Genomic DNA, 15,634 nt, shown 5'->3' on the forward strand with positions numbered 1-15,634 from the left:
GTAAGGCTTTTGTTCTTAGTAGTGGGGATGCATTTCTCCAGAAGTAACAGATTGGAGGGTGGTCCTCTTTGAATAGCGTGATGAGCCTGAGTAGGGTTTGTGTTAGACTGTGGTCCTGGCTCCAGTGCAGAAGAGATTAGCTAGTCCACACAATCAGTTCAACATGCAGACTTCATAACTACATTTACATCTTACATTTTAGTGACTTAGCAGACGCTCTTATCCAAAGCAACTGACAGTTAGTGTATTCATATTAAGATAGCTAGGTGAGACAACCACATATCAAAGGCATAAGTAAGTAGAACTTTTCCTCTATTAAAGCAGCTATCAACAAACTCAGTGCTAGTAAGAAAAGACAAGTGTGCCTATTAGTGCATAAAGGCAAGGGTGTTACATGTGATACATTCAGGGACACAAGCGGACTCATAGTGAACCACATGACCTGACAGGAGAAGCTCAGGTCCCCATGGATCTTAATTTGGACAGCAGGAGTGGACAGGAGCCACACTGTGACAGCGACCTGAGGATCCCACTGGGAACGTCGTTCCCTCTGGCTTGGCGACACCACAGGGTAGATGTGTGTTTGACCTCAGGCTCGTCTCTCACAACAGATGTCCATCACTAAACAATGTCATTAACTTGTCCTGGACGGACAGGGCCCATGGGGATCTCCCCTCTAATACAGAGATATATCATTAAGGAGAAGATGAGGTACACCAAGGTCTGCTCTGATCAATATGACGGGTAGAGAGGGGTGGAGGAGGGAAGAAGACAGTATTTTGTGATGGTGACCTTGTCTTGTCTCCCTTGCAGACGTTGGTGAACTTTGACCCAAACCCTGTGAAAAGCCAGAATCCGACTCAACATTTATCTCCCCTTCACTGACTGCACCCCAGATCAGACCAGCATCAGCACAGTTTTGGAATAAAATGGGCTTGTCTGTCTACTTCATCATTACCTGGTAGTGGCTTTACCCTGTGTTCAAACGTTTGTCCTTTTTACAGAATGTTGTGTTTTAATTGGGGCAATGAAGCCAAATGAACCCAGGCTAGTCTGTTGCTACCACAGCCATAGCAGCTCACAGAGCAGCATCTATTTTACCAAAATATTTCAAAGACTTCATAATTGGTTTAAAAAGAGGATTATGTTTCAGAAGTGGTTAAACATTAACTTCTAAATAACAAAACCCCTAATGTTTCTGAAGTGTCACTTTTAGAAGAGAAAAATTATAATTTTTAATTCATGGGAACTAGAAACATCCTCCTGTGTCTTCCCGTCATCGCTTCACTGTGGTAACGAGCATTTCAATCTGAAATCCAAGCAGAGGAGTCCTGTGAAGTGAAAATAGGAAAAGGGATTTAAACATTCTTTGTATCTTTCTGTTGTTTTTGGTTGTGTTCTGGTTGGTTCTTTTGTGTTCCTAAGCTCCTGTTCATCCTCCAGTTTCAAGGACCCACTTTTTAACAGTCTCAAATCACAAACAGATGTCAGCTGCACAAATTTGCAACTCCCCCCCATCTGAAATGTACAATATCCACTGCGTGAATGGTTTGCAAATAAATGGATGTTCCTTGCATATAATGCACAACTATTTACATTGTCTTTAGTCAAGTGATGGATCTGCCCAATGTCCTTCCATTGCTTGTCTTGTAGAATGCAAAAAGGGTGATCAACACCACATTCAAACCTTATCACTTTTCACACATTTTTGGGCAATCAACTGAATAATCCCTTCATCTGGTATGGACACATGAAGTACTGTATCTTGATTGATTCAGATTTTTTTTTTAAGAGAGGTATTTTTTTATTCAACCATCATCAGATAACATTTTTAAAAAGTCAGGACTTCAAGTGAGTGTCGTTTTTTTAACTTCTATACTATACCAGAAACCTCTGCAGTGTGTAGGATCGGTGGGGGTCGTACTTGCATGGCAGATTAGGAGGGGGGTGTGGGGTAGAGTGCAGGACCAACTAAAATTTGGTATCAGGGTTAGCCCACACCCGTCCTCACCCCAGGATAACCAATAGTGGTTATTGATCATGGGGATTCTAAAACAAGAGGAGGGACACCAGGAGCTTAGTAAAGACACACGCCGCTCTTCACTCAGAACTCCCCACCTGGCACTGACTCAAGCTGTTCCACGATATGATTTAGAACACATAAATCACTCAAAAAATGATGGATGCAAAGAAAAATTGTAGGTTTTTCAAAAGCAAGTTAATGACCATTACAGTACAGAATGGCCTAAATATAATTTCCTTGATCGACAAGAAGGCATCATCTCATCATCATCTCATCCATAGGAATTTGCATCTCCAAGTCCTATGAATTGTAGTGGCTTTGCGTGTAGCTTTAACTGGGCGTACCCGTTTATGCTAATGAACCTCGGGGTTTACCCGGATCTAGCGCCAGTGCAGATATCTACTCCCTACTTTATCGTCTTCACACTGGCGCGAAAAAACGCATTGTGTGGCTACTATTTATCAGACTGTGGGCGGCATCAATTGAACCACTTTTTCACACACCCTGCTGAAAGAAATAGCTACCGAACTAAAACTTTGTTTTCGTACGGCGTGATCTCTTACGGTTTTTACACATTTTCTCCGAGGAGTTCCAACTACTAGTATACCAGCTGATACGGAGAGACTCCCGTGCCAGGAATTGCAGAGTGTGATCCTTAGATAAAGCGGTGAGTGTTTTAGACAACTAATCTAGCTAGTCTCATGAAGCGATGGCCTACAAACATCTCAGAAGATGGAACGTTCTATCTGTATAACTCAGTGGCTGCTACTCCGTTCCGTTTTAACATCCAGACAAAGCGAATATAGCCGATTTCAGTGAAGTAAACTAGACTATTTTGTTTTGTGTCAATGCGCTTTCGGCAATTAATATGGCACGAAGCAGCACACCTACAAAACATTGAAGTTTCTACCCATTGGCTAACCTAGGCTGCCGATAGTGGGCATTGGCCAATTTACGCAATTACCTGTAAGGAGTCTTGTTTTTCTCGATTGTTTTCGAAGGTTAAACCGGGGCATAAAACTAGATTACGTAATAGAGTGTCCAGACAAAACCAGATTATCACCGCCTACAGGATGAAATCAATTATTAATTTAGTCTAATTTGTAGGACGCATCAGGCTAAAATTAGAATGCACTGTTACAATGTTTAAAGGACCTGGATGATACTGATGATTGTATAACCATGTTTAAAGGCGCAGCATTGGATGGGAAAGTGATTATCCTTGTGTAAAGATTATTTATTGTGTAGATTAGTATTAATGTAGCAGAAATCTTCAAAGAATAGTACTGATGCACTACTTTGCTTCTTTAGGTTGTGTGAAGATTTTCTCCAATATCGGAGTCGATTGTGATAATCTATGCTTGGAATAAACTCCAGAGTATCACGCTGTGACAGTTGGGAGATGGAGTACGACCGCTATCAGCACTATTTCTTAGATGACCTTGACAAAGAGGAGGACTTCTACAAGTCAACCGCACCAAGTGAGGACATATGGAAGAAGTTTGAGCTATTGCCCACCCCTCCCATGTCTCCAACCAGGACATTAGGTGGTAACATACACGTTACCCCGGGAGACAAGTTCAGCTGGCTGTCCAAGGTCTTGGGTCAGGATGAGGAGTACGAGGGACCTGACACCGAGGAGCTTTTTGGGAACATGAGTTCCATTATTATCCAGGACTGCATGTGGAGTAGTTTCTCAGCAAGTCAGCACTTGGAGAAAGTCAACGGGCGCCTGTCAGCTGCAGCCCAGGCTCGTCTCTCTCCACCAGCACCCCAGAACTTTGAGACTGTGAGCAAAGCGCAGTGCACCCTGCTGATCCCACCTGATGCGCCACTGCCCAGCACCGTGGCAGAATGCGTTGACCCAGCGTCTGTGCTCACCTTCCCAGCCATCAGCTGTAGGAAACCGGCATCATCGGGCTCTGAGTCTCGCTCTGATTCCTCTGGTAAGAAACTGACCATGTAGTAAATAGATTCACCTCTGCTAGATGTTGCCACTCAATGCGTCAAGCTGAGGCCACCAGGGGAACGCCCGCACTAGGCTAGACGTTGACATTTGCTGAGTCAAAGTATTCAGCTTTACTTAAGCCCTTATCTCCAGCACAAACTATAATCTCTCTCACTTTCAAAGAATGTCTCTTTTCCTCAGCCAAGATTTGTAAACGGTTGCTGCTAATGCTTAGGTCACAGACACAGGAGGCCCAGTAAAAAAAAAAAACACCTCCCTACAAGCTCTGCGCACCAAGCTTCTCTCCTAGAATTGTATGACAAAGTGTGGGAGGTGGGGTTCTTGGAGATTTATTATGTGGCGCCAGGCTGTATGTTAAACTTTCTGCCTGCTGAAATCAGTGTTGGTGAACATACACACCATTTACTTTAAAAAATACAGCATTTTGGCATGACATGATTGACCAAAGCTTGATTAACACTAAACTAAAGCAGGTCTTCTGCTTTGCTCATGAGAATATAGATTGTCCTTTAGTAGTTGATCAACCCCAGAACACCTCGCCCAAACTATTTAATACATGTACTGCCACATCCTTCAATAGATCATTTTCCAGTGTTCTCTCCACTAACAGCCTGTCAGAAGTCTGAGGCTTTAAGACTCCTCTTTATGGAAGTGAGGGAACTCCTCTGTGCATGTGTAATGATGTGTGGTTGTTTCTTTTGATGTAACAGATGATGATGATGATGAGATTGATGTGGTGACTGTGGAAAGCAAGCAGAGCCGAGCCCGACTGTTGGGAAGCCGTAAGGCTGTGACCGTCACTGTCCGCGCTGACCCTTGCCCACAGCGTTTCCACATGTCTGTCCACCAGCAGCAGCACAACTATGCAGCCCCTTCCCCTGAAAGCGACCCGGAGGATGAGGAACCACAGAGTAAACGGTTCTGTCCACACTCCAGCCACCACCAGCAGCCAGACTCCCCAGCCTCCATCTCCCAACAAGGGTCCTCTGCAGACAGCCCCCAGAGCTCTGACGCTGAGGACACTGACCGCCGGAAGAACCACAACTTCCTGGAGCGGAAGAGGCGGAACGACCTTCGATCCCGCTTCCTGGCCCTGCGGGATGAGATCCCGGGCCTGGTAGAGTCAGCCAAGACCCCCAAGGTGGCCATCCTGACCCAGGCAACAGAGTACCTTCTCCAGCTGCACAGCAGAGAGAAGCACCAGGCCCAGGAGAGGAAACGCCTCAAAGCGCGCCAGCAGCAGCTCCTCCAGAGGCTAGCCACCCTCAAACGATCCTTAGGATAGAAACGAACTGTGCAGTGGACTCTTAACAAATCAATAGCCTCATTCTAAAAAGCCATGGACTTTTCTCTTTAAACAAACTGCCACTTTCAAAAGGCTAGGACATTTCCTCAAACTAAATGCCTCATGCAAAAAAGATGCGTACGAAATGCCTCATTCATTATGCTTTGGATTAGGTGGATCTCTCAGAGCCTGTGAACCAATGGTGGGGAGGCTGGCGTTAAGGACATTTCTGTGTTTGTCATGTTTTCTCGTTTTGCACATTGAGTGATGACAAGGCGGTAGTCGACATGTGGTGGTGTTGATTCCTGTTGTGCATTGATGGTGATATTTGTAGATTTCACAGGAACAGGTGAGAGGATGCTGTGATTAAACCAGATTGAAACTTACTTGTCTCATAGCTTGTCAGTTAATTTTATAGCCTTGTCTTGTGTATCTAGGTTGGGAAAGTCTTTCTTTGATGAATGATCAATGCACACTTGGGATTGAAGTTTAGTAGCGACACCTTGTGTACACAGAAAGTGAGTGACTCATCGTTTGTTTTCTTCATGGCTGGTTGATTTGATGCACAAATTGTTCTGTAAATAATAGCATATTGCTCTGTTGAGGAGACATTAATTTTGCTCTTCTCTAAAACAGCCTTCAGGGAGCTTTTTTTGTGTGTGTATAAAAAACGTCAAAGTAGCACTGCTGTACTTTATAATTACATGTCACTTTGATGCTATTTTGACTGCTTGTTCCTCTTGGTTTGAGATTTGATTTCTGTATTGATAAACATTTTATAACATTTGTGTATAATTGTGATTTGTCCTTTTGATGGTTCTATCAGATTATATGGCAACATGGTTAACATAGGGAATTGAAGCAGTGTATTCTTATTGAAAACAATCCAATGTATTAACTGTTTAACGACTCATCATGAATGCATAAACACGCGATCACTTCTGCAATACAGATCAAACGTCTCAGAATATTCTGATTTGGCAGCTAGAGTATTCCGTTTCAAATTCTCTTCATCAGTTTCCATAGAAACCTACCAAACTACATATTTTCTCAGTCCATGTCGAAAGTTTCCCATAGGATGATACTATTGTGACCCTAAACCGTAGAGACATACTCTATGGAAAAAGTGCATGTATTGACTTTGAAGGTAGTATTTGTTTTAACTTCCATGCTTAACTTCCATTTTGCCAGATTGCAGCATGCAGAAGCTGGATTTAGAGGGAGTGTGTCCTTGAAATGTGTGATACCTTGGAGGATCCTCCCCTCTGCAGTGGCTGCTGCATGCAGGGCACTTGATGTACTCTCAACTAGGTTACACACACACAATCTTTAGAACAGTCCCTGGTGTTGTGGCGAGGGTCTGTGTGTGAGCTGCTATCCTGAGATGGGTTCAGTCATCCTATTCCAAACAAGTATGTAGTGACTGAGAAGCCTTGCTCTTTATCTACCTATGCATGCATGGTAGAGAGCGGTTTGAACCTTGACTGCAAAAGGAAAAAGTGCTGTGAATGATCAAGTGGAGAAGCTGATGTAAGAAAGGAGCTCGGTTTCCAATTGGTCATAAATTCTACACTTCTCCTAGGCAGGCAATCAGAGTGCAGTTGATCTGTAGGTTACATTTTTTATTTAGGCAAGTCAAGAACAAATTCTGATTTACAATGATGGCCTACCAAAAGGCCTCCTGTGGGGATGGGGGATTCAAAATAATATATAGGACAAACACTACAACACTATATAAAGCGAGACGTAAGAGGCAGCAACACACTTGTGTATGTTTTGTGACGAGTCTGTTGGCACCTGGTCCTTTGTTCTTCCACCCATAAAGTGTAGCTAGGTGTCGTGTGCCATCCTGCCATAATTCACAGCTGGTTCTGTTGTATTATGCTTGAGAAACACTCATAGAATGAGGCAACACTTAGCTAAGCATCTAAGGCCAATTAGCACTTAGCTCTCATTAGCATAGCAAGCTGGAACAGCGTGTTGCTTTGATTCTTGATTTAACTAAGAATTCTGAAGCAATAATTTACCCTATGTGCGCTTCTTCCTCAGTGAAGTAACCCAGGCTGCCATTGGTGATGTCAGTAACCTGTCTGAACAGGAGCACAGTGAATGTTGGAAATTTGAGGATAGGATTTTTATTGCACTGTAGCCTGATAGACCAGTCAGCCACACCCTCAACCGTCTCACACCACACAGCCCTTTGTCCCACTGTTGACGGTTGGTAGTTAACCTGCATTCAATGAGCCCTAGGGGCATCCTTTTTCTGTCCCCATTCTGTTGTGAATGTGTTCTACACAGTGTACAAAACATTAGGAACACCTCTTTCCATGACAGACTGACCAGGTGAAAACTACGATGCCTTATTGATGTCACTTGTTAAATCCACTTCAAATCAGTGTAGATGACGGGTAGGAGATGAGTTAAAGGATTTGTAAGACTTGAGACATGGATTGTGTATATGTGCCATTCAGAATATTTAAGTGCCTTTGAACAGGCGCACCGGACCGAGTCTGTCCAGAGCTGCAACGCTGCTAGGTTTCATGCTCAAGAGTTTCCTGTGTGTATCAAGAATGGTTCACCAGCCAACTTGACACAACTGTGGGAGGCATTGTAGTCAACATGGGCCAGCATTCCTGTGGAATGCTTTAGACACCATGTAGAGTACATACCCCAACTCATTTAGGGTGCTCTGAGGGCAAAGCGGGGTGCAACTAAATATTTGGAAGGTTTTCCTAATGGAAGGTGTTCCTAATACCCTCAGTGTATATGGACTTTGTCAAAGAAGTAGAACATTCCAGAGCATTTCAGTTAGAAATGCGTTGTGTAGAGCTGCTGCAATTCTCTATTTCATACAGTTGTGAGTTAGCCCGGTCCAAGATCTTTAGTCAACTCACCTGATTATAATTGTTACAACATATAAAGAATAAAGCACTGTGGCTCCCCCGGCGATGTGACCGAGGAAAGCCACTGTTTGGAGTGTCAGCCACGTCCCACAACCAGCATTGTAGGCTGCAGCAAGCTAGGCTGCAGCGCTACACCCACACCTGAGACCACTCAGCCTCGTTAGGCTGCAGCGCACCTGGGACATTTAAGGTGCTGCATTAGTTCAGCACAGAGAGCTTTACAGACATTTGTTTGAAGCCCCTGGACATTGCGTTCTCCACAGGAAGGAGTAACTGGACTACAAGTGAAGCTGTTAAACTTGGTAGCAGCCCAGATAGTTTCATTAGTCTAACTTTAGGTTCAGTTAAGGACAGTGTTTTGTTTTCAGTTACAGTTTGAGAACAGTCTTTGGTAACCTTTTATTTTAAATAAATATGCCTGGTTTAAGCTGTGCCTCTGTGTGTCTGTCATTGTTCCTTGTCATTGCAATCCTACCAGCCACGCCTAGTGAGTCGGTTATTGGCCCAACGCTCTTAACTGCTAGGCTATCTGCCGCCCTACACTTCATGGGAAAGAAATATACACTACAATGCACATTTGTGGCCTGTTGGAGGTCATTTTGCAGGGCTCTGGCAGTGCTCCTCCTTGCACAAAGGCGGAGGTAGCGGTCCTGCTGCTGGGTTGTTGCCCTCCTACGGCCTCCTCCACGTCTCCTGATGTACTGGCCTGTCTCCTGGTCTGGACACTACGCTGACAGACACAGCAAACCTTCTTGCCACAGCTCGCATTGATGTGCCATCCTGGATGAGCTGCACTACCTGAGCCACTTGTGTGGGTTGTAGACTCCGTCTCATGCTACCACTAGAGTGAAAACACCAGCATTCAAACGTGACCAAAACATCAGCCAGGAAGCATAGGAACTGAGACTCCTTTATTGGGGGTGTCTTGCTAATTGCCTATAATTTCCACCTTTTGTCTATTCCATTTGCACAACAGCATGTGAAATTTATTGTCAATCAGTGTTGCTTCCTAAGTGGACAGTTTGATTTCACAGAAGTGTGATTGACTTGGAGTTACATTGTGTTGTTTAAGTGTTCCCTTTATTTTGTGCAGTGTATTTTTCTAGAGAACCCACTTTTCTGTTTACAGTTGTGTTTATTTAGTGGTTATGCAATTGCGATTAGGCATAAAGCAACTAATTTGCAAAGTACACATCCCACAGTCTTTACTGAGTCACTGGGGGTGGTTTCCAACTGTTACTGCAGTACCTAATGATAGTAATAACGATGAGTGAAAATGCATGTGCAAACACTCTTAAAAGTCTCAAGAGTGTGTCTCCCTCCATAGCGTCAGGATCTTTCCCATGTAGTAAGTGATGTAAGACGATCTGTTTGTCCAGTGAGCTGCTCTGTTGTGTTGGGGCCCCTGACGGTTAAACTCTACTGGCTTGTCCAACTGGCTTTTCTGGTCTGAAGCCACGCCCACACAGCAACCTCTGAAATACTGCGTGTGTGATCACTTCCACACATGTTTTTGAGGTGGCCTGGTGTGCGTTAAAGATCAAATGTTTCATTCTCACACGTGTTCTACAGTTATCCCTATTACAACCCGACTCTTAATCATTAGCAACTGCATGCGTGTCGGTTGTCTTGCATGTGTCTGGTGGTGTGAAGTCATTGTGTCTGTGTGGGCATATCATGTACTGTATGTGTCATGGAGGCCTGTGTATCCTGAATCAGTGTGTATTCCCCAATAATTGGTATTTTGAGCAATCACAGATCTTCCTCTCTGATCTGATTGGACAAAAGGCCAATTAGATCAGATCTGAATTGTGCTGCCTGTTTAAATGCAGCCTAAGTGAGCTCTAGTGGTGGTCAGACCACAGTGTATGTCTGATCAGGGTGCTGATTCGGTCAGCTGGCGGTACAGGGAATCTTCCTGATTTATAGATCCTCTCAGAACACTCTATTCGTTATTCCTCTCTCCTGTTGAAATCTCCCTACACAAGCATGTATCCTCATTACACCGTCATACTCCTCTCCTGGACTTTTTTCTCTACATTTCTTTCTCCATAAATATGTAATCCACGTAACCAGAACACTGGTTCTCCTTCACCTCTCCTTCCACTACACTGCTAATCAGCACTTTAGTCAACATAAACACTTGGACCTTGTGCCAACAATGCCTATTTAAATCAAGAATAGAGGTCTTCCCAGCAAATCAGCTCACATACAATAGGTAATGACTAGGAGGGCTGACTTGACGATCTTAGTGGTTGATTGAATGGCTGTGGATAATTTACTGTGTGGATAATTTGATAATTGTGGTTAACAGGATGACCAGGGCAAGTGTCAGTGGCCTGATATAAGAGAGGAGACAATGGGAGAGCAGAGCGTCTCTGTGTATCTGCTCTTTTGTCAATGGGCCAATAGTATCCCAGCTCAGAGAGAGAACAGATAAGTGTGTGTGGGTGTGCACTAGTGTGCACTCTGTGCACTAGGCTGCAGGAGAATGTTCTAGGGTAGCAAACAGTCCTCTATGATGTGCTACTCTGTGTGTATGTGTTTATATTTGACTGTGTCTGTGTGTATATGTGCGCGCACGCATGTGTGTGTTACGCTCCATTGCGGTTCATTTTCACACAATTGATTACCCAAATAGATAGATTCCCTCATCACTGAGCTGAACAATAATCAGTCTGGCTAACCCAGTGCATAAATGTTAGCTCAACCTCCTCAGAGAACAGCTCTATGAGGAATCCTGCCAGGTATCCACCATCATAAATGCAAATAATATAAAGCACTTCCGGAGCCAGAAAAGGTGGTGTGATGATTGCAACACACCTCAGTAAACATTGAGCAGTAAACATTGAGCAATATCTGAACAACTGCATCTCTGTTCTTGTCGATGAAAGTTTCATAACATACCCTCCCTCAGCTGTCGTGAGACATTCCATACCTTTGCACTTTAACACAGAGAGATATTGGGCAATGTTTTTTCTGCCATGTTAAGTCATTACATTCCCCTGTATTCTTCTCACTGGCTTGGTTTACATAGTGTCTTTACATAGTGATTCAGAGAGGAAGTCGACTAAAAGCACAATAGGTCTTGTTGAAACTGTTACTTATCTGGTCGGAGCCCATCTGACCCAGATGTTGTTAAACATGCGGCTGTCTTTGATCTTTTGATTATATTATCTTTACGGTGCTGCAATCACACATTTGACTGCCTCTCCCTTATGCTTTAACTTATGTCTACTTTGAGTGTAAGATTGGAGGTCTTCTGGGACTTTGTGTTTTGTAGTTTCTTTCCAGTAAAATAGCGATAAAATAATAGCAGAAGTTCAGCTGGAGAATGGAGAGAATATCGCTGGGTGGACCTACTTTCATTTCTTTAGTGTTTAATAATTAAAAAAAAATTGTACTTAAAAAAAAAAAAACTTTATTTAACTAGGCAAGTCAGTTGAGAACAAATTCTTATTTTCAATGACGGCCTAGGTATTACTTAACATCAACATCAACACTTTTTAGAACACACCTTTTCCCTCATTTTATTTTTAAGTGACTGCGATTGCAGTCAAGGGAGAGAGAAGAGGAGATTTAGCCTGTTTTACATGGACACACTTGAAAATAAAAAGGACACTAGGAGCTCAGATGCAATAATTTAATAACATAATAACCAATGTTTCGACAGACAAGATGTCTTCATCAAGGGTATAAAATGGATATGGACACACTCACATGCACACACACACACACTGTCACTCTCTCTAGCTTTATTTATCCCTTCCTCTCACCGTCTGTTCGAGGAGATGGGAATAGAGATATTCCCATCTCCTTGTCTCCCAGTCCCTCTATCTTTCTCTCACCAACAGGTTCTTCCTAGACTCCAGCCCTTCCCTCAGGTCCATATTTCTGTTATTCTAGTTCTCTATGATATAGGCCAGCCCCTTTCTGTTTCTCTCTCACTCTGTCTCATCCCAAGGCCAAAGTTACATAATAGGAATGATTCAGTCAGAACACGCTGTCTGTCTACATCTGGCCCTTGCTAATTTGTGACATACATGCATGTTCTGCATTTGAGCTTTGCAACTCTATCATCTTGTTCTATTTAAATACAAAATAAACAGCAATGGGTTTACAGAAGAGTAGGAATTTCACCCCTTATGCAGTGAAATTACTATATCAAGCTCTGACTGTTCTTGGCAAATCTCAATAGAGGAAATAGTGTAGATGCCCATTGTAGAGTAGTGACTGGGTGTTGGGGGGGGGGGGGGATGTTATTTTTGAAGCAGCAGTCCTGTCATGGTGGGGAGCTGGCCTCTCAGCTCGCCTGTCTAATATGGAGATAATCCTAATCTCGTTAGTCTAAACACCACGGCCATCTGGCCCCAGACAGACTCCATCGCTGAGAATAATGAACTCGGCATAAGGTCCACAGACCTGGACAACGAGCGCAGCACTACCTAGCCCAGGCCTAGTAGAACCTAGAACCACTCTGAACCAGGGAGCTGTAGCCTGAGACCAGTCTGACAAGACGGGGTCAAAGATCAAATTATCCGCCTAGTTCCATATTCAAAGGGCAAGGTGTGGCAGTTGGATAAATGTAAATGAATGTAAGCACAGTAGCGTTGTTGGAAGCGTGTAGGAGTCAGAGGAGTAGGCCTACTGTAGGTTGTCCTATCAGTGATGTAGCAGTAGGTTTAGCATGTGATGTAACCATGGAGCTGGTGAATGGTTGATCAGGGCTACAGGAGAGGAGGAACGGGCCTCACCTCTTACAGCTGATCTATTACCCTCACCCTGGCAACGTTGCATACAGAATGTAAGAGTGTGTAGTGTGTTCTTGTGCATGTGCAAGTGAACTGTGGAAGACTGATCTCTAGGGCTGTGGTTTGTATTTTGAAACAGAAAGGATTGTACACTGTACTAATCCCATACCACTAATTGGAACTACAACGTGCAAAATAGTGTAAACCTCTTCAACAAGTACCTATATGATGTGCATATGACGTTTTTGACAACAGTTAAATATAGTTTATATTTTAACTCAACAATGTCTGCCATAAATCTGACCTAACTCATGTTCTTTTCTCTCTATATTTCCTCAATTCTTAACCTGTTGCTAGTTTTGAAACCAATCTGAAGCCATTGCGTCCCAGCTGAGAGCCGTTGCTGTGTCTGAATGCTTTGTCAGTAAGCAGATGTTCCTTTGTTCGGCTACGCAGCGCTTCACAGTATAAAGTTGCATCAGTTGTAGTCGGGACACTTGCTGCATCTTTTGAATCTCGTCCCATTGAAGATCTCCCTCCCCCTGCATACCCTCAAGCTACTCAGAGGGGTATTAACCCCTCCCCCACCCCCTTTAATCCCCTGCAGACCCCATAGTTGTCACAGAGGCTCTGTTTGGTTCTCTCCCTGTTCTTTGTCCCTTATGAAGCGACAGCCAAACCCTCACTAATCAGTTTCTCTCTCCACCCCACCACCACCATGCAAACAATGACTAATTAACACACTGATGGAAATAGAGAAAGAAGGAGGGAAGAGGCTATAGTAGATAGACAGACTGGAGAGACAACAATATAAACATATGTTTCCCATGCCAATACTACCCTTTGAATTGCAATTTAATTGAGAGAACAAGTGGGTGAGCCCATGTGGAATACCAGATTTGGAACATAAAGCATTTAGATCATTGTGCTCCCAGTCTCTGTATGTCCTGCCTCCATGGACAATAGTCACCAGTCTCTGTATGTCCTGCCTCCATGGACAACAGTCACCAGTCTTTTCTTCTAACAGCAGCTGAATGTGTTTGGTGCTGTAGAATCAGCCTGACCACTACAGCAGTAACATTACAGCACATCGCCTGGTTATGTAATAATCAATGCCCTCCTTTCACCTCTCTGTCTCTGTCTGTTAGAGAGCTGCAGACTGCATAGGTTGTGGTTCTAGCCCTGGGAAGTGGGAACAAAGAGGCAGCTCATGCTTCTTGATTTTGTATAGGGCCCCTTTGGAGGCAGAATGTGTAGGGAATGGCTGGACTGTGGTCTCTGCTTTGAGGGCCTTCTCTCTCCTGACTGTGGTGGTGTCTCTGGACTAGTCTGTGTTCCATAGAATGGCCTCTCTGAAATTGGATTTTCAACACTTTTTGAGTCTGAGTGCACTGTTATTACATGGCTATATAAACATGGAAAAGGTGCGTGTTTATGTGTGTATGGAGGGGGCGGGGTGAATGGATGAATAGACAGACCTGGTCAGTTATTTTGGAGGTTGATTACCGTTAAGATAGTAATTTGCCTCCTACCCTCGGAGATGTGTGTGTGTCTCTATTCTACCCTCTTTGTTCTTCCCCTACACTCATGCATGCTTAGTCCCCGCCCATCTACTGCTATGACATAGCATTATCTCTCTATCCGTCTCGCGCCAAAACAGGGAGGGTGTGGGGCCGGAGCTGTAAAAGCTATCTCTTTCTCTTCCCCTTCCTCCTAGGTGCTGCTTCTGGCATGTTGCTAGGGCAACCCGGTGGAAGCAGGTAGAGTAGTAGTAGATACGCTCCTTATTAGGTTCAGCCACTGCAGTTCTCTCTCTCTCTTCAATTCAATTCAATGGGCTTTATTGGCATGGGAAACATATGTTTACATGTCGCTCTCTCTCTCTCACACCAGCATTTCCCGCCACAACAGGGGGAGGAGCTTCCTGCTGTAGGTATTAAGAAGACTTGCTTTCAACTGCCTCCTCATCCCGTTAACCCCTACACCACCAGAGGGCTGTGAGCTTGTTTAGAGATCACAAAGACTAGGCTTGACTCTAAAATAGATACTCTCCTGTAGCCTATCGGACACAGTGGATGGGGTTTCTCACTCCCTAGCTTCAGAAAACCAGTAAAAACTACTACAGATCATCATCCCTCTGAAAATCCTAATTTTATATGGACATAATGAATCATAAGGAATTTGTCTTGGAGCCACATTATTAAACATTTTATAATAAGGGTTTCGGGGTCTCAAAATTAACGTGTCATGATTCAAATTTAGGACAACAGAGCCAAAATTCTGTATTTTTCAGTTCTTACTGCTACATGATACACTAAAAGGCTGTAAATAATTTATACGGCACCGTCGTTTGCAGAAGACACCAGAAAGCATTGCATGTGATGTAATCATATGTAATTATAACCCATAAATTCGCGGTTAAAGTCATTTTAGATGTACTTCTTCAAAATTCCCCCATTGTTCTTTCACATCCTATGTTTCTGGACATTTTGGAACAAATTATCCCAAACTGGGGAAAGGAATTTGACTTGTACAATGCTGCTCTCTAGCGGGGATAATAATAAAGCGTGAAGGTCTCCCTAAAAAGAGTCCTGTATTAAGTCTTGTTTTAATTAATTAAAGTTGCTGCAAGGGCACACAAACACCATGACCTATGTCAAACAGGCTGTAAAAATGAAGCTTTGCTAATAAAGTTCCCCCTCT

General features: G+C 43.6%; 1 protein-coding gene across 1 annotated transcript; it reads left to right on the top strand.

Annotated features, from left to right (window-relative positions):
• Nucleotides 1-2,419: 2,419 nt before the first annotated feature.
• LOC139553686 (protein L-Myc-1b-like) lies at nucleotides 2,420-6,061 on the top strand. The gene is made up of 3 exons (XM_071366277.1): nucleotides 2,420-2,690; nucleotides 3,335-3,969; nucleotides 4,703-6,061. The coding sequence occupies exons 2-3, from the start codon at nucleotides 3,381-3,383 to the stop codon at nucleotides 5,275-5,277; spliced, it is 1,164 nt and encodes a 387-aa protein (XP_071222378.1). The 5' UTR covers nucleotides 2,420-2,690; nucleotides 3,335-3,380; the 3' UTR covers nucleotides 5,278-6,061.
• Nucleotides 6,062-15,634: the final 9,573 nt, after the last annotated feature.

This window comes from Salvelinus alpinus, chromosome 25 (genome assembly GCF_045679555.1).
Source record: "Salvelinus alpinus chromosome 25, SLU_Salpinus.1, whole genome shotgun sequence".
Taxonomy (NCBI): Eukaryota; Metazoa; Chordata; class Actinopteri; order Salmoniformes; family Salmonidae; genus Salvelinus; species Salvelinus alpinus.

Excerpts from the sequence above, each read along its gene's own strand:
- LOC139553686 (XM_071366277.1), top strand. The coding sequence starts at position 3,381 with ATGCTTGGAATAAACTCCAGAGTATCACGCTGTGACAGTTGGGAGATG. Across the intron at positions 3,970-4,702 it reads GTCTCGCTCTGATTCCTCTG|ATGATGATGATGATGAGATT; the intron begins GTAAGAAACTGA and ends TTGATGTAACAG.